General features: G+C 39.9%; 1 protein-coding gene across 2 annotated transcripts; it reads right to left on the reverse strand.

The window, feature by feature from the left end:
* Positions 1-342: 342 nt before the first annotated feature.
* Positions 343-14,837, reverse strand: LOC132380306 (fatty acid-binding protein 1, liver-like). 2 transcript variants are annotated; one of them, XM_059949060.1, is made up of 5 exons: positions 14,617-14,837; positions 9,280-9,401; positions 6,868-7,040; positions 4,658-4,750; positions 343-1,981 (listed from the first exon to the last, which is right to left on the reverse strand). In XM_059949060.1, exons 2-5 carry the CDS (start codon positions 9,344-9,346, stop codon positions 1,931-1,933), a joined length of 384 nt encoding a protein of 127 aa, XP_059805043.1. In that variant the 5' UTR covers positions 9,347-9,401; positions 14,617-14,837; the 3' UTR covers positions 343-1,930. The 2 variants fall into 2 exon arrangements, with proteins under 2 accessions (XP_059805043.1, XP_059805044.1); XM_059949061.1 differs by lacking the exons at positions 343-1,981; positions 14,617-14,837 and adding an exon at positions 6,016-6,124 and having other exon boundaries at positions 4,729-4,795; positions 9,280-9,575.
* Positions 14,838-18,816: the final 3,979 nt, after the last annotated feature.

An 18,816-nucleotide genomic window follows, 5' to 3' on the forward strand; every position in this document is an offset into this window, starting at 1 on the left:
CAGCATGAAAAATGGGCTGAAAAAATGACAGATGTGTGACAAGTGTGAGGTGCCACACATTGGAAAACCAAGTAGAGTAGATCTCACATGGTGAAGGGTAGGGCACTGAGGAGTACGGTAGAACAGAGGGATCTGGGAATACAGATCCATAATCCATTGGAGGTGGCTTTACAGGGAGATAGAGTTGTAAAGAAAGCTTTTGACACATTAGTTTTCAGAAGTCAAAGTATTGAGTACAGGAGATGGGATGGTATGTTGAAGTTGTATTCAGAATTCTCTTGCACTCAAAATCCATGAAGTTTTTTTTTACAATGTTACATTTCAGCAAAACCTCCAAGATGACCAGAACCTTGTCTAGTTTGGCGGCTTGTTTGCCTCAATGACTCGGAGAGCAATGATGGCTGGAATCAAGGCTTTATGTTTTGGCTCTTGGTAGCGTCACCCATACCAGTCAAGTAAAAGGGTAGAGTCCGGACTAAAAGTGGTCCACTGGTCTTCCAGGTTCGGGGGTTCAGCTCATGGCCAACAAACTTCAGTGGTCAAACAAAGCTAGAAACAGCAATGAAGAATCATTCTACATCTGTGTGTGTCTCCACCTGGGACTTGCTTGGCTGCCAAGGACAGACAGAGATGGAGGACCTTCATTACTGTCCTAAATGCCAACAGCACAATGCGCTGGAAGTATATCAGCAAAAGAAGAGGAACATTTTGCCAGAGTGATAAATGAGAAAAGTTCCATTTGTGATTTTGAAAATATGGTCTGTTTCTTTTGATTCACTGTTATATAGTTACATAATACAAATACTCAATCATCTAACATATTGCTCTGTAGTGATTCAAATCACCAGCTAATTCATTTTCTCCCCCATACAAAAATCAATTGTACACTCATTGAAGGCAAGTGTTATTTGGTCTTCATGATGAAAGGGTCAGTATAACAACACAATGGAAATTATTTGTTTCTTTTTTAATGATGATCTACTTAAATAATTATTTTATGTACTTAATTTTTCATTCATTAATGACATGGTGGGAGGGTGTGCTCCACCCTAAAGATAGAATGGCCATGGAAAAACTTGCCAAATAAATCCAGAAGATGAGTTCTTCTTTTGTTGAAGTCATGCAAAAATTAAAATGTGGGGACTATTGAATATATCATAATTTTATTTTTCTTGGCATGTGTTCAAAACCTGATCTAGTGTGGTCACAGTAAGGTATTCGAACAAAACCAGGAGACAATGGGAGAGATTTTAAATTTTAATCTCTTAGTGTCTTATTGAGCACAACTCTCTCTATACTTTGAAAAGAATATTTCTAATTGCAAATTGACCATAAACAATACACAAGTTTTATTTATACCAAATATCCATATGCCCTTTGTAATTTATTACCTCTCACTCCTTAAGAAATATCCTTACGTTATCTAATGAGAATAATTTTAACAAAAAAATGTTCAGAAGGAAAAAATGGTGCCATTCTGACAGTTACATTTTGTCGTGACTTGCGTAAAATTATAGACAATTCTGGAATACTTAGGCTAGGCAAAATCTTTGCATCACTAATGTTTGACATCAATTATCTGTTTTTATTACAGTACTTTGCTTTTTTATATAAAAAATTCAGCATCTGGCTAAACTCATTTTATAATGCTTTAAAGCAATTGTCATTATTCAGTTTACAGAAAACAAATAATTACATAAGGGATATGTTTCCTTCCAGGCAACTGTTAAAATTGTTCCGTAAACCATTTAACCAGATTCTAGAGATTTTCAGAGTGTGATGTATTCATTATGTACTTAACATGGACAGAATGTTTTAAAAACCCTTTCCACAGAATTAATTAACTAATAATCCATTTGTATCAGAGTTTAAAGTGGTTGGGTTCCTTTCATTAACACAGTGCAGTTCAGGCTTCATTTAATTCTGTACTTTATATTCTTTTGCTAATTTTCTTGAAGGTAACTTCTCCATTAGTAAAAGTCTGAAAGAAAGCAAGGTACAGAAGTGAAATACTTAATTATTATACATACTTATCACAAAATAGGCAGGATCAGAACCAGCTATAATTACAGGATTAGTTGCAAGTATCTGAAAAGATAAAAATTGGTTATTGATTCAGAGTAACTTCATCAGCAGATCAGGATTCTATAAGACCATATGACATAGGAGCAGAATTAGATCATTTGGCCCATTGAATCTGTTCTGCTATTCAGTCATGGCTCATTACTTATCCCTCTAAACCCCATTTTCCCACCTTCTCCCTGTAACCTTTGACACTTTACTAATTAAGTTTTAAATATATCCAATTTCTTGGTCTCCACAGCCATCTCTGGTAATGAATTCCACAGATTCAATGTCCTTTAGCTAAAAAAAATTCCTCCTCGTCTGTTCTAAAGAGACATCCTTCTATTCTGAAGCTGTTCACTTTGGTCCTATGCTCTCCCACTACAGGCAACATCCTCTCCATGGCAGCTCTATCTTGGGCTTTCAATATTCGACAGATTTCAATGAAATTCCACCCCCCCCCCCCCCACGTCAGTCTTTTAAACTCCAGCAAATAAAGTTGGTAAAATCAAAGTGAAATGAAAGCGTTTTTTTTAAATTTAATTTGCAATCTACAGAGATTTTACAATCCCATTGAATGCTGACTACCTTAGGGCTTATATATAACAACACTTTTATTGTACATAATTGTTAATGTGTAGCAGCTAATCTTTAAAAAACTACAAAAATTAAGAAAATTGCTTTAATATCTTGAATTTGGTGTTAAAATTCATTGCTGCAAGTGATTATGGACCAAGAATGAAGGTAACATCTTATTGCAAGTTGAAAAATCTAACAAGACTCACAATGAATTCACTGCCTTGCATTTGGACCGTTAATATCGATAATATCAATACTGGAAATGCTAAAACAAACACTTTTTAATGGCAGAGCTGCTATCTCTCAGCTCCAGTAACCCAGATTCAATCCATTTGCCAATGCTGACCTTGCAGAGTTTGCACATTCTGCAAGATTTTCCAGGAACTCTAGACTTCTCTCACATCCCAAAGATATGCAAGTTGGTCTCAAATCAAATCGTTTAATTATCATTCAACAATATATGAATTCAGCCAAATGGAACAGTGTTTCTCAGGAGCCAAAGGTGCAAAACTTACACAGCACGTGCAAAACAGCGAGCTAAAAAAAAAAGTCGCACAAAGAAACTTGAGTGACATGTCCTGCAAATTGGTGGAACAGTTCCCGCAGATCAGCCGGTCATTCCACCGATCAAACCCTGAAGGGCAGCAGCGATGGGAGAGGCCAGTGCCCAACCAAGCACGGACGCCTCTCTGCACCACATCCGACATCTCCTCATCCGGACTGCAGCAGCAGGCAAGCCCGTGACTTGAAGGCTCAGTCCTCGATAAAACCGAGGCTACGCAGCCTGTCTTCCCACCAAACAAGGGAAACAGGGCTGTGTCAACTTATATCATCAATGTCCAATAAGGAGTTGCAATCACAAGAGAAATGGCCAAGACAGTCAGCCACGGTTACACTGCACAGCACCTTCGTGCACTTCGAGTAACATGGTCTGTACCTAGATCGGCTCCTTCGCTCACTTGCCGGCTGCTCCAATCAACAAGTAGCCCAAGCTCTTGTCGTCCAGTGTGGTCACGCAATCATAAAAAACACTTCACAAAGAGAAAAAAGCACCTTTCATTGGCTCCAGAATGGCCACTGCATCGGAACGCGTTCGGGAAGAGTTGTCCGTTATGAATTCCCCTTGATGTGTAGCTGAGTGGTAGAATCGGTGGGAGGTTTCGATGGGAATGTGGGAAACATACAGTGGAGTGAGTGCAAATGGGTGCCGACTGTCCAGAGCTGAGTCTGTAAATCAAAGGTCTATTTCTGTGCTGTGTGACTGCGTGCCATTATGCTAATGAGATGCAGCTGGGACAGTGGATGTTTGTCTGGCTTTTGCAGGTTCAAAGACACCAAAATGAGTCAGCAGCAGCTGGGGAAAACCACATGGCCAGAATGAGAACATGAAAACTGCACATAGAAACAGCTGCAAAATTCAGGATTGAACCTAGACGAGCAAGTTTGCAGCTCATTTAGCACTAATCCATCAGCCATACTGGTTGCGCAATCTCTCTTAATTGGTGTAGATAGCATTGTTTCAATCCGCATTGAATATATTTTTTTCTGCGGCCTTTAATTCAGAAATAAATTCATCACCATTCCTTCAGTTAGGAAATTTAAGTAAGTCTAAACCTTTGATCCTAGGCTAAGGCCTCAGGCAATCTGCTATTTTGAGTAATTTGAAACATCCCTCTTAACTCTGTTAATTTCAGTCTGACTATGGTTTTTAGCCATTTGTTCTCGGTGAGTAGAATGATAATATCTCAAGAATTGTTTATAATTGTGGAATGTTATTTTTTCACTCTCTATTTTTTAAGTTGTATAAATTGATTAGGTGTTATATGTCTGGCTAGACAGCTTTAAACCTCTGAAGGGAATATTCAAGCCCATGATTTAGTGAGAGGTTTCCAGAAATCTGATGAAGTCAGAGTTCCTGGCATGCACAGAATCTGGCCTTTGATAAGACTATGAGCAATCGTGAAGAACAGCTTCAACTCAATCAGCAGCAAAGCCAGTAGTAATAGTGACTTACTTCAATCATTTTGTCTCCACTCATCTCCATGACTACAGTCAACCCATCCATTGTGACAACGAGCTTATTCTCACCTTCCAGTCTGGTCAAGGCCTAAAGAAAACCAAACAGGGTGATGTAAACCCATCTCATCATTCACTGCAAAAGATGAAAGAAAATTGTTATAAACCCCTTCAAAACACTTTGGTGGATGAAATAAACAGGCAAACTATTATTTAGATTGGGAGAGAATTCAAAATGCAGAGATGCAAAGGGACTTGGGAGTCCTTGTCCCGGATACCCTAAAGGTTAATCTCCAGGTTGAGTCAGTGGTGAAGAAGGTGAATGCAATGTTGGCATTCATTTCTAGAGGTATAGAATATAAGAGCAGGGATGTGATGTTGAGGCTCTATAAGGCACTCGTGAGACCACACTGTGCGGTATTGTGTATTGTGTGCGGTTTTGGGCTCCTTATTTCAGAAAGGATATACTGACATTGGAGAGGATTCAGAGAAGATTCACAAGAATGATTCCAGGAATGAAAGGGTTACCGTATGAGGAACGTCTGGCAGCTCTTGGGCTGTATTCCCTGGAGTTCAGGAGAATGAGGGGGGATCTCAGAGAAACATTCCAAATGTTGTGGTGAACTATGTGCCTGTCGGGACACGCCCCTGCTGACTGCTCCTGTGGCTCCTCCCACAGGCCCCTGTATAAAGGAGACCTGCGGCCTGACACTCGGCCTCAGTCTCCAGGACCTTGTATGATAGACACTCACTCCTGGTTCCTTCTTCCAGTCAATAAAAGCCGATATCTCGCCTACGTCTCAGTGTGAGTTATTGATGGTGCATCAAATGTTAAAATGCCTGAACAGTTTAGACATGGCAAAGTTATTTCCCATGGTAGGGGAGTCCAGGACAAGAGGGCATGACTTCAGGATTGAAGGACATCCATTTAGGAGAGAGATGCGGAGAAATTATTTTAGTCCATCTGTGGAATCTGTTGCCGCAAGAGGTTGTGGAGGCCGAGTTATTCGGTGTAGTTAAGGCAGAGATAGATAGGTTCTTGATTAGCCAGGGCATCAAAGGCTGTGGGGAGAAGGTAGGGGAGTGGGGATGACGGATTGAATGGCGGAGCAGACTCGATGGCCTACTTCGGCTCCAATATCTTAGAGTCTTATATATAAGAAAGCACTCTTGGAATGTAAAATCTTAGCTTGTTGAATCCTGAGGCCATGTTTAGTAGTTTTCATGAAATATGATCAATAGATCAGCACATTACTCTCCTTTGCACTCCCCCACCAGCAAAATACAAGATCTTTTAGGTTTTTTTTTCACCCCAGTAAGCTATCTATTAAGATAAATGTTAAACATTGATTTTACTTGAGTAAAAGCCAATGGATTTCTTTCAGGTGTGATCATCAGAACTCTTCAGTGTATGTAAATTTGTGGAAGCGGTTTCTTTTTCAAAGGATGGGATTACAAGAGAAGTCTGGATTCCAAAACAAATAGGTGATGATTAATAAACCAATAAAGCTCATGAAAAAATCCAAATCCGGAGAAAATAAACGTAATTAAAAATGGATGAAAAGATTAGAGATATAACTGAGATGTAATAAAATACACCATGGAGTGCTGATCTGGGTTTTACCTGAGAAATTGCTCATGATATATAACAATCCACTTACTTATTAACGAGCTTCAAGGAAACAAAGCAAATTTTGTTCTGGGAAATATGACCTGTGGTTTTACTCTGTACACGCTGAAGTTTAGAAAAAGAGGGGGAATCTCATATAAACCTATTTGACATCAAAATGCCTGCATAGAGTGGACATAGAGAGGATGGTTTCTATCGTGGGCGAGTCTAGGACCAGAGGGCACAGCTTCAGAACAGAGGGACATCCCTTTAGAACAGAGATGAGGAGAAATTTCTTTAGCCAGAGGGTTGTGAATTTGTGGAAATTTTTGCCACAGATGGCTGTGGAGGCCAAGTTGTTGGGTATACTTAAAGCAGAGTTTGACAAGTTCTTAATTAGTAAGGGCATCAACAGTTACAGGGAGAAGGCAGGAGAACAGGGTTGAGAGGAATAATGAATCGGCCATGATGGAAGGGTGGGGCAGAATGGCCTAATTTTGCTCCTGATCAAGTCTCAGAAATGAAGATAATTGGAATTAAGTAGGTTAATAGCTGTTTTTGGAAACTATTTCCTTTTTAAAAAATGTGAGCATTCCTACCTTAACTTTATGCCCCGTGAAAGATACGAATTCAGTCTCTTGTCCAATGGTGAAATTGTTTGTAATGACTCTGTTTCCAAAGTGGTAACTGCATTGAAAGGAATCGCCATCCTGAGAAAACTCAACAGTGCTGCTTTTGTCCTTGTATTTCTTTATGATATCGTCCGAGAATCCTAATTAAAGCAAATGCACAAATAATTCAGTAACTATCCACAGGAAAGTGAAAAGCACCCTCAGATCTGTTAACTGCAGTGGAAGCCCAGATGGAGGATGTTCTCCACCAACGTGGAAGGAGTTTGAATGTTTTACTGTGATTCGATACAAGCACACAAGAGTCCTCATCTACTTTCTCATGGGAGGTCAGACTCTTCAAATCAAGGAGGGAGAGAGGCACATCATTAACACAAGGGATTCGGCAGATGTTGGAAATTCACAGCAACACATTCAAGATCCTGGAGGAACTCAACAGGCCTGGCTGATATTTTGAGCTGATTTTCATCAGATGAAGCATCCTGGCATGAAACGTCAGCTCTTTATTCCTCTCCATAGATGCTGCCGAGGAGAGAGGCACACTAGGTTCTTATTGTCTGAATTAAAAGGAAGTGCATTGGATTGCAGATATAGAGGGGCCATTACATAAAGTTGTTTACAAATGCAAAATAAATTGGCATTGAAGCAAACACAAGTTGCAATATTGAAATTTGTGTCACAATTATCAGTGAAATTTAGTCTCAATTACTTGAGGTATTTAAGTCAAGAAAATAAATATGAAAAAGGCATATGTTGTTATCGTGAGTGGCTTTATAGAAGTATCTTGCTTTAATTCCACCTAGAACAATGCAAGTGCTGCACTTCAGACTACAGTAAGACTAGGAGTTAGCACTCTGTTTGGGGAAACTTTTAATTTTCACAGTATGCCACTCACATACACATTACTAAATACAACGTCAAGCTCTTCAAATCAGTAACAATGGAGTTTAATCCCTTTAAAAGGACCAGTTCAACTGCATAATTCTATTATTTACTCCACTCCCATTATCAGGATCTTCCTGGGGCTCAATAGTTGGGAAGAAAACAATTTGTTTTCTTTGCTGGAAAGGAGGAGGGGCAGGTGCACCAGTGCCTGCTAATTTGCCAGCCACCATAACATTTTCCATAATCCCTTCCAGAGTTTGTGTAATGTATACATGTTGTTTGGTGTAATGGGTTTTCAAAAAATGAAGTACTGGTGAAACTATGTTTTTTTTTAAAAAAAAGCCCTGATTTTTTTTATCAAGTATATCATTCGAAAGCAATGCTGCTACTTTGCTCAATGCTAATTAGTTTCCCTCTCAAATTAAAGCCCCCTTTCAGACGGGGTTTTAGAAAACTGCAAGTATTGACTGCATTTCCTCAATAAACCAACATACCATTTTTAAAAATCATTCCTGTGTGCTCTAAGTGGTGCGTGAAACTCACTTATGGTGACCCCCAGTTTCTGAATGAATAACAGTATAGTATTACATCTAGTTCCTTCTGCAAACATTCACAGAAACAAAAGGAACTTTGGCTGTAGCCACTAATTGGGGAGAGAAGAAATAAGGGAACAGAATGATGCAGAAGCTAATTAAAGCCAAACTACAGCAAATCAAATAAATGCGAGTACAGTATAGCCTTTTACCTTTGGTAGCACAGAACCCTAATACGTTATCCATTTTGCATTAAATGACGGATCAGGTCAAGTTGAAAAATTATCCAACTCAAAACTGAAGGACTGAGTCAATAGCAGAGAAATTAGATTTAGCTGTAGAGGATTAAGCAACAAAATGGTTTGTCATACTAATAGTTGGGAAGGGGCTCTTAAGAAATAGGTTAAAACATCAGCATTCTCATCCTGCATTTCATCTTTGTTATTTTAATACAACTACTGTGCCGCAATGCAAAATATTGAGCTAAAGTATTTGTATGTAGTTCTCAAGTGGATCCCTGGTTTCATCATATTCAACTCAGAAACCCTTTAATTTTATTTTCTGGGATAATTACTTCCAGTTATCAATAGCCTGTCCAAATAACAAACATTTTTCAATTATTGTGTCTCAAAGCAACACTACAACCAAATCAATATTTCACTTAGCAACTATCTGTACAAATCTGAAATCTGTATGCTCAAAGTAGTTATTGTCCCATAAAATGTCTCTTGCTTCAGCTCCGGAACAAGTTTCTAATGCAGCAGCTTGCAATGAAAATCAGATGGAAAGAAAACTAAGTAGAACATAAAATGTCAAATTAAATAAGTGAGCTATCATCAGTCCCTTACTTAGCACCCAAGTGCGGACTGATTTTAACCACAATATTGCACATCACAGTAATTTATTTATATCCCTCATAAATGCACTTAAACACATTTTTAGATGAGCTACCATTGAAACTTACCCAGAGCTTTCATGAGTTGCTCAAAGTTTTCCTGACTCTCCAATTCATACTTTCCAGTGAAGGCCATTTGGGATTTTTGTTACTGTGAAGTTAAGAACTGATTCTGGAGAATCTTGGCAGCCCTTAAGAATTTTTTTATATATAAAATAAATGAATAAGTCCTTGATGGTAATGTTAGTGAGGACGTAAAACCATATTTACCAAGCAGTATCATCTGCAAATAAGATTGTAATTTTCTGTTTGCATAGAATTACCTGTGGTTGCCCAGGGGACAGGCGATGGAAAAGCAACACAGCTGTGACTTGTTTTTGAACAAAAGTAAATTAAAAAGGCGGCACCATTTATAATGGCCTATAATTATTATACTTTCTAGTCAATTATACAACCCTTGAAACATTAGACTTGAGATTTAAAATTAGGCATTATTCAAAATTAGTTTCTTGAAGCTAATAAGTTCATAGCTGAAGACGTTAAATGTAATAGACATTTCACTTTCTAAAATCATAGCACTGTGAAGATTAGACATGTCAGTTATTATTTTAATATGGGTAAAACAAATATCTATGGTCTCATCAAATGAAGTTTGGAACTTATTACACTCACTGGAAAATCTAAAACAATATGAAACTACTTTCTGTCAGTAAACTCACATTACAGTATGTGCCACCGGCCAAATTTTAAAAAAATGTCACATTATCCCTTACGTTGAATCAAGTGCATGTCTGAATCTATTCCCTGTTGACCAAATGAAGGAATTGTCCAGTCCTCAAAGAAATTACTATTCCAAATGTCCCAGTGATTTTTCTAATGCACCATTACACTAAGTGAAACCATAATAATTATTTAGTATAATAGCTCATTTTCTTGAATGTGAATAGCAATCATTGTAAAGTCATTTATTTTCATAGCATACTAACATATTTAATGATGCAATGTGCAACAATTATCATGATTTCTTTGTTAGTTTGGAATAAAACATAAAGATAAGTGTGCCAATGAAAGTTCCACTGTTTAATTCCATGCTTTATGAGATCATGGAATGTGATATGATTTGCCCAGAGGATCCTAAGTTTCATTACTGGTTTTGCTGTGGTCCTGTTCATCTAGTTGTAACTGAGAAGAATCATGAACTTGAAAGTAATGTTTACTTACATAACAGCTAGATTTCACAAATATTCGCAAGGCCTTTGAACCATGTCCAAACAGAAAGCTCCAAGAAAACATTTTAAATTTCCATAAAAATCAAAGTCCCAATTCAAAATCTTTTGTGTAGTGAAATATGGCCAGAACATTAAGAAACATTTTAATACTGAATTCTGAGTTTTGGGAAGTTTTGGGAGCTTTGGGCCCACACTAAGGGCTCAGGTTGCTTTTTAAATGCCAATTTCTAGAACAAAAATCAAAGTTCAAAGTAAATTTGTTATCAAAGTATGCATATGTCACTACATACTACCTTGAGATATATTTTCTTGCAGGCATTTATAGGGAAAGAAAGAGACAGTAGAATTTTACAAAAATAATAGGTAAACAGATAAAGACTGACAACCAGGACATCTACAAGGACATTGCTGAGAGCTGAGGACCTGCATCAAATTGAAAAAAGGAACCCGAGATCGGTACTCCCATACTGTAAAAGGACTAGATGGGATAGAGCTTGCCAAATGTGTTCAGGAAAGTTTCCTTAATTAGTACATAGAAGTCCCAACAAGAGAGTGTGTGATACTTGATCTCTTATTAGGTATTGAGACAGCAGGTGACAGAAGTTGCCTTGAGTGATCATAATGCCATTACTTTCAAGGTAAATATGGAAAAAGATACTGTAGGGCTGGTCCATGGGTTCAAATTCTAAGTTGGAGAAAGGACAATTTTGATGGTATTGAAAAGAATCTGGCAAGCGTGGATTGGGACAAGCTGTTTTCTGGCAAAGCTTGAATAGCAGGTATAGGCAGACAGGAGCAAATGAGATAACACAAGAGAACACTTAAAAGAAATCAGGAGGGCTAAAAGAATACATGAGGTTGCCTTAGCACACAAGGTGAAGGAGAATCCCAAGGGATATGTTAACAACAAACGAATTGCAAGGGACAGAATTGGTCCCCTGGAAGATCAGAATGGTAACCTTTGTGTGGAGCCAAAAGAGATGGGGTGGGGGGGGGGGGGGAGATCTTAAATGGATTTTTTTTGCATCTGTATTTACTCAGGAGATGGGCACAGAGTTTATAGAAGTGATGCAAAGCAGTAGCCAAGTCATGAACCCTATACAGATTACAGAGGAGGTGGTGATTGCTCTTGAGGCAAAGTAGGGTATATAAATCCTCAGGGCCTGACAAGGTGTTCCCTTGGACCCTATGGGGGGCAAGTGCAGAAAATGCAGGGGCCCTAGCAAAGATATTTAAATCACCCTTAGCAACCGGTGAGGTACCGGAGGATTGGAGGATAGCTAATGTGGTTCTACTGTTTAAGGAAAGCTCTAAAAATAAACCAGGAAATTATAGGCCGCCAAGCTGGACATCAGTGGTGAGAAAGTTATTAGGAAGTATTCTAAGGGACCAGATTTGAATATTTGGATAGACATGGACATGGGGATAGTCAGCATTGGTTTGTGTGTGGTAGATCATGGCTAACCAAACATAAGAAATTTTTTGGAAGTTATCAAGAAAAAAATGATGAAGACAAGGCAGAGGATGTTGTCTACACAGAGCTTAGCAAGGCATCTGACAAAATCCCACGTGGGAGATTGGTCAAGAAGGTTCAGTCACTTGGCATTCAAGATGTTAGAACATAGAATAGTACAGCACAGTACAGTACAGGCCCTTCGGCCCACAATGTTGTGCCAACCTAACATTGTAAATCGGATTAGACACTGGCTCTGTGGGCAAAGCCAGAGAGTGGTAATAGATGGTTGCCTCTCTGTGGCTAGTGGACTGCTGACAATCAGTGCTGGGTCCGTTGATGTTTGTTACCTGTATCAATGATCTGGATGATGATGTGGTTAATTGGATCAGCAAATATGTGGATGACACCAAAACTGGGGGTTTAGTGAACAGCAAGGAAGACCATCAGATCTTGCAGCAGGCTCTTGACCAGCTGGAAAAATGGGCTGAAAAAAAATGGCAGATGCAATTTAATGCATTCAAGTGCAAGGTGTTCTAGTTTGCTAGGACCAAGCGGGGAAGCTCTTACAGAATGAATAGTAGGGTACTGAGGAATGTGGTAGAACAAAGGGATCTGGGAATACAGGTCCATAATTCATTGAAAGTGGTAACACAGGTAGATAGGGGCATAAAAAAGCTTTTGGTGCACTGGCTTTCAGAAATCAATGTATTGAGGGCATGAGTTGGGATGTTGCATTGAAGTTGTACAAGACGTGGCTGAGGCCTAATTCGGATTATTGTGTATGGTTTTGGTTACCTACCTACAGGAAAGATGTAAATAAGATTGAATGAATAGAGAGAAGACTTACAAGGATGTTGCCAGGTCTGGAGGACCTGAGTTATATGGAAATATTGAATAGGTTAGGACTTTATTCCTTGATACATAGAAGACTGTGAGGAGATTTGATAGATGCATACAAAATTATGAGGGCTAGAGGTGAGTTAAATGCAAGCAGGCTTTCTCCACTGAGGTTGGGTGACACTACGACTAGAGGTCATGGGTTAAGTGTGAAAGGTGAGAAGTTTAAGGGGAACATGAAGGGAAACTCAGACGGCCATGAGAGTGTAGAACGAGCTGCAAGTTCAAGTGGTGCATGCAAGCTCAATTTCAGCATTTAAGCGAAATTTGGAAAGATACAAGTATGCCAGGGTATGGAAGGCTATGGTCTGGGTGCAGACCAATGGTATTAAGCAGTTTAAATGGTTCAGTACGGACTCGATGAGTTGAAGGGTGTTCCTGTTTTGTATTTTCTATGACTCTAGGTTAGGTCATGTTTCACTAGAATGTAGGTGAACAATGGCAGTTTTTATAGAGGCATACAAAACTATAGAGGGCATAGATAGGGTAAATGCAGCCAGGCTTTTTCTGAGGTTGGATGAGACTAGAACTAAAGATTATAGTTTAGGGGTGAAAGGTTAAATATTTAAGGCGAAACTGAGGGGGAACTTCTTCACTTAGAGTAGGGATTCCCTGTCTTGTTTTATACCATGGACCGATACCATGAAGAAAGAGGTCTGTGGACCCCAGGTTAGGAACTCTGGACTTAGAGGGTGGTGCAATGATGGAATGAGCTGCCAGCGGAGATGGTGGATGCTGATCCGACTGCCACATTGGATGGGAGGGGTAGGGAGAGCTGTGGTCTGGGTGAAGATTAATGGTACTAGGATGAATAACAGTTCAGCATGGACTGAATTAGTTGAAGGATCTGCTACAGTGGCCTATGATTCTATAACTAATAGGCTGGTGGTCTCAGACCGATCCTCTTATACAATAACGCCAAGGAATACTGACTCTCTCTATCTCCATTCTTCTGATGATGACTGGGCTCATGGACCTCCTGCTTCTTCCTCCTGTCATCAATGATCAGCTCTTTGGTTTCACAGGAACACTGGAAGACCATCTTCCCAAACTAAGAATCCTTGAAGCAAGTGTACATCATTAGGATCCTGGGGCATTGCTTACTTGAAATGAGCTCTGAAATGGACAGCTTTACACTCAGTGGCCACTGTATTAGGTACCACTGAGTGTATGTTCATGGTCTTCTGCTGCTGTAGCCCATCCACTTCCAGGTTCAATGTGATGTGCATATCAGAGATGCTCTTCAGCATACTGCTATTGTAACGTGTGGTTATTTGAGCTACTGTCATCTTCCTGTCAGCTTGAACCAGTCAGGCCATTCTCCTCTGCCCTGTCTCATTAACAGGGTACTTTCCCCACAGAAATGTCGCTCACAGGATGTACTTTTTTTGGACCATACTCTGTAAATTCTAGAGCAGGGGATTCACAACCTCTTTTATGCAATGTCCCCTTACAATTAACAGAGGTGTCTATGGACCTCAGGTGCTCTATAGACTGTTGTGTGTGTGTGTGTTAGTCAGCTTCATCTTGGGTACTAGTCTCCTTAGTATCCAAGTCATCCACAAGGAGCGGTGCCTCAGAAAGGTGGTGTTCTTCATTAAGGACCCCCATCACCCAGGACATGCCCTCTTCTCATTGCTACCATCAGGAAGGAGGTATAGAAGCCTAGACACTTCAAGCAGCACAGGAACAGCTTCTCCCCCTCTGCCATACGAGTCCTAAATGGACATTGAACCCGTAAACACTACCTCACTTTTTCAAAAGTATATATACAATTTCTGTTTGTGCACTACTTTAATCTAATTAACATACATATATACTTACTGTTATTGATTTACTTATTTTCTTCTTTCTATATTATCACGTATTGCATTGTACTGCTGCTGCTGCTAAGTTAACAAGTTTCATGCCACATGCTGGTGATAATAAACCTGATTGTGATTCGACATAGAATTGAGAGAGAACAAAAGACCCAATCCTTCAAGTCAACGGTTCCCCAGAACAACTCAGGACTGGCAGAGCTTCACCCTCTCTCGGTAGTTTTACTCTTAAGTCATGCCTGTAGAAGACAAACAAAATAATGTTTCATTTAAGTAGACATTCCACAATTTTCATGATTAAGAACTAGCCCATAAAACCAACCACCTAGAAATTCCTTTAGAAACAAGGAAATTGCTGGGCAAAAAGAAGCTAATCCTTTCAGTTCCCCCTGACGCTCTCATAATGAAATAGGTTGGCATAGTTATAACAGTAATAAAGATGTATAGTAAATTACTTCCATCAACACAGGAAAGATTTCAATAAGCTCAAAAGAATGCAGAGCTTTACGAGGATGTTGCCAGGACTTGAGGACCTCACTTGTAGGGAAAGGTTAAGTGTAGGTTAGGACTTTATTCCCTTGAGCATAGGACAGTGCATGGAGATCTTGTAGAGGTATACAAAATTATGAGGGGTATAGGCAAGGTGAACCCATACAGGCTTTTCCCCCTCAGGATGGGTGAGACTATAACTAGAGGTCATGGGTTTGGATGAAAGGTGAAATATTTAAGAGTAATCCAAGGGGTAACTTCTTCACTCACAGAGTAGTGCAAGTGGAACAAGCTGAGCATGTCAACTGGTACAGTACACTAAGGTTTAATATAACATTAAAACACTTGGATTAATTCATGGATGGGAGTGGTCTGAAGAGATTTTGTCTGAGTGCAGGTAGATGAGACAGGGCAGAAGGCCAGACTGGTGCATACTGGTTAGCTCAAGGAGCCTGTTTCTGAGACTAATAATGTAAAAGGGACACATTGGCAATGAGAAATTGTGGAATGGTCCCAGGCTAAAATATTCCCAGTAGTTAAAATTAGCATGGGCTTACACTGTTACATACTGATTTGTTTAACCTAAATATTTTGGTTGGAATAGGCATGATGGGCTGAATGGCCTCCTTTATGGCACTAAGATTCAGTGAGATATCTGAAGCCCAGATGTTTAACCAATGCACTGGCAGATAGAAATATTGGTGCTATTCAACATTAGAGTTATAATGAATAAAGTAATCTTTGATTTAAAGGAACTCAGAGGTTCAAAGTCACCTTCTCTGCCCAAATATTTCCACTCACCACACCTTGCACCTTTAAACACTCACGTAATACTTCCCAAGTTAATTTCTTTCTTGAATGAAGTCTAACTAGAATGTAAATTATATAGTTTGTTTCAAGAAGTTATTCTATAATCCAACCACTCAAATATTATTTCTACCAATTAGTTTCAAACCTGCCTCCTTCCCAACAAATACCCAGGACACCTATTATAAAAGGGTACCTGGAACTACAGTTCCCATGATTCTCTTTAAGTAGACATTTAAGAAAAATAACATTGATAACATTCTCCATAAATAAATCTGGAGCAACAAGTAAGCCACTGGAAGAACTCAGACGATCAAGCAGCATCTGTGGAGGGAAGGGAATTGTCAATTTGTCAGACTGATAGGTTGCATCAGAAGAGAGAGCTGGAGAGGGAAGGTAATTGGTCTAAAGAGAAGGGGAGTACTGAGACAGGCTGGTAGGTGAGAGGTGGATTGAGTAGCACTGAGGTATGGTAGACAGATGGGGTGGAGTTGGGAGGCAGAGGCAAATGGGTGACCGAATGGAAGGTGCAATCCATCATTAAGGACCCCCACCAACAGGACGTGCCCTTTTCCCATTGCTACTAGAGAAGGGTACAGGAGCTTGAAGATGCACTCATTTTAGGAACAGCTTCTTCCCCTCCACCATCAAATATCTTAACAGATCATGAATCTAAAAACACTCCCCTTCCTCTCTTGTTGTACTACTTCTAAAATTTAATTTACATATTTAATTTGAGATGTATATTGAATACGATATATTTCATACTTCTTAAAATTTATAGCATGTTTTATGCATTGCACTGTACTGCTACCACAAAACACCAAATTTCATGACGTGCATCAGTGAAAATTAACCCAATTCCAATTCTCACAAAAAGCTGGAGGAACTCAACATGCCAGGCAGCATCTATGGAAACAGTTTATAAGAGTAAACAGTTGACATTTCGGGCCAAGCACCTTCATCCAGACTTGGTCTTGGATTTCCAGCACCTGCATAATTTTTTCGGCATTTCTGATTCCAATTCTGTTGTTCTAGTTTGTGTCTGTCTTAACCCCGGCAGTGAAGGCTGTTGGGTTAAGTGCAGGAAAGGGAAAGGAAGTTCAAATGGTGTGTAACAGCAAACTCAGGATGGCCTTTACAGAAGAGTGAGGGTGCTTTGCAAAGTGGTTTTGTGTCTAGAGGAGGCCACATCCGGGGCACCTGGAAATGTCTCTGGACGCTGATGAAGGAGGTGGTGTAGAAATAAACATTCCACCTCCTACAGTTGCAAGGGAAGGTGCCTTTGATTCGGGGAAGGATGAGCGGATAGCTCCTGCAGAAGTCAAAAAGGATTGTGGAGGGTGAAATGCGATTACTGGTGGGATCCCATGTCAGCTGTTGAAAATGGCAAAGGATATTGTGCTGAAGACCAGTAGAGCGAAAGGGGAGATCAAGGGGAACTCAAGCTCTGGAGGCAGGTGGAGTGAGAGCAGAGGGGGTAAACGGGAAAATTGAGAGAGGGCTCAATCAACCAGAGTAGAAAGGAAACTAGGTTTCCTGAAAAATTGAGGATACTTCAGACATTCTGGAATAGAAGACCTCACCTGGAGAGCAGATAAAGCAGGAAATAGAGGAACCAAAAGAAAGCGATGGTACCTTGGCAAGAAAGAGGGTGAGAAGAGGTGTTGTCAGAAAGACATTTGGGCACCAGTTTCATTAGAGCTGATGTACCAAACCTTTGCTCATTGGGGTTATTTTCTTCCCAATAAGGCAAAAATCAGAAAGCTGGCATTTAATTTCTTCACACCATAGAACAGGCTCAGACCCTGTATGGTTGGAACTGTACGTCTATTCTGCTCAAGGAAGTGTTAGCAACATGGGACCGAAAAGAACAAATTCTTATTAGATTAGATTAGATTCAACTTTATTGTCATTGTGCCGAGTACTGATACAAAGCCAATGAAATGCAGTTAGCATCTAACCAGAAATGCAAAGAACAGTGTTATTTACAAAATTACTTCGACTGAAAAGTGCTACAGCACACAAATATAAAAGTACTGAGACAGTACAATATGGGTGCAATACTGCTTAGCACTGTGATGTGAGATTTAGCAGGGTCACAGCCTCAGGGAAGAAGCTCTTCCTGTGCCTGCTGGTGCAGGAGCAGAGGCTTGTGAAGCGCCTACTGGTTGGGAGGAGAGTAAAAAGTCCATGGTTAGGGTGAGATGCATCCTTGATAATGCTTTTCGCCCTGCCCAGGCAGCGTTTATGGTAGATGTTCTCAATGGTGGGCAATTGGGTGCCAGTAATTCACTGGGCAGTTTTCACCACACGCTGGAGTGCTTTGCGGTCCAATACAGGACCACTGCCATATCACATTGAGCTGCAGTTGGTGAGTATGCTCTCAATGGTCCGTCAGTATCCCGGGACAGAGGTGAGCTTTCTTGATGCTCTGCAGGAAATAAAGGCGCTGTTGCACCTTTTTGATCAGGATGGAGGAGTTCAGGGAGCAGGTGAGATCCTCGGAAATGTGGACACCAGGGAACTTGAAGCTTGATACAATAGAATCCAGGTGTTTACGATGATTAATTTAAGAATAGCACCAAAAGAATTTATATTGAACTATTAATGTGAAATGATGTGCCACATCATCTGAAATCCACAAATAAACTTCATGTATAAATTTAGCGTACAATTACTAGATTCCTGGCTATTCAATACTAATTAACTTAAAGAAAAACAAAGAACAATACAGCACTGGAACAGACCATTCGGCCCACAATGTTGTGCCAGACCACAAAATTAGAAATCAAATGGCCAACTAAATGAATCCCTTCTGCCTACACAGTGCCCATAAAGTTCCATTTTCCTCATTCATGTGCCCATCAAGATGTCTTTTAAAAATCCCCAATGGGGTGCTGGGCTA

The sequence above is a fragment of the Hypanus sabinus genome, chromosome 23, assembly GCF_030144855.1.
Source record: "Hypanus sabinus isolate sHypSab1 chromosome 23, sHypSab1.hap1, whole genome shotgun sequence".
Lineage (NCBI taxonomy): Eukaryota > Metazoa > Chordata > Chondrichthyes > Myliobatiformes > Dasyatidae > Hypanus > Hypanus sabinus.

Coding starts and splice junctions, on each gene's coding strand:
- LOC132380306 (XM_059949060.1), bottom strand. CDS start 9,346: ATGGCCTTCACTGGAAAGTATGAATTGGAGAGTCAGGAAAACTTTGAG. Junction 7,041..9,279: donor GCAACTCATGAAAGCTCTGG/GTAAGTTTCAAT, acceptor TGCTTTAATTAG/GATTCTCGGACGATATCATA. Junction 4,751..6,867: donor TCACGGGGCATAAAGTTAAG/GTAGGAATGCTC, acceptor GGTTTTCTTTAG/GCCTTGACCAGACTGGAAGG.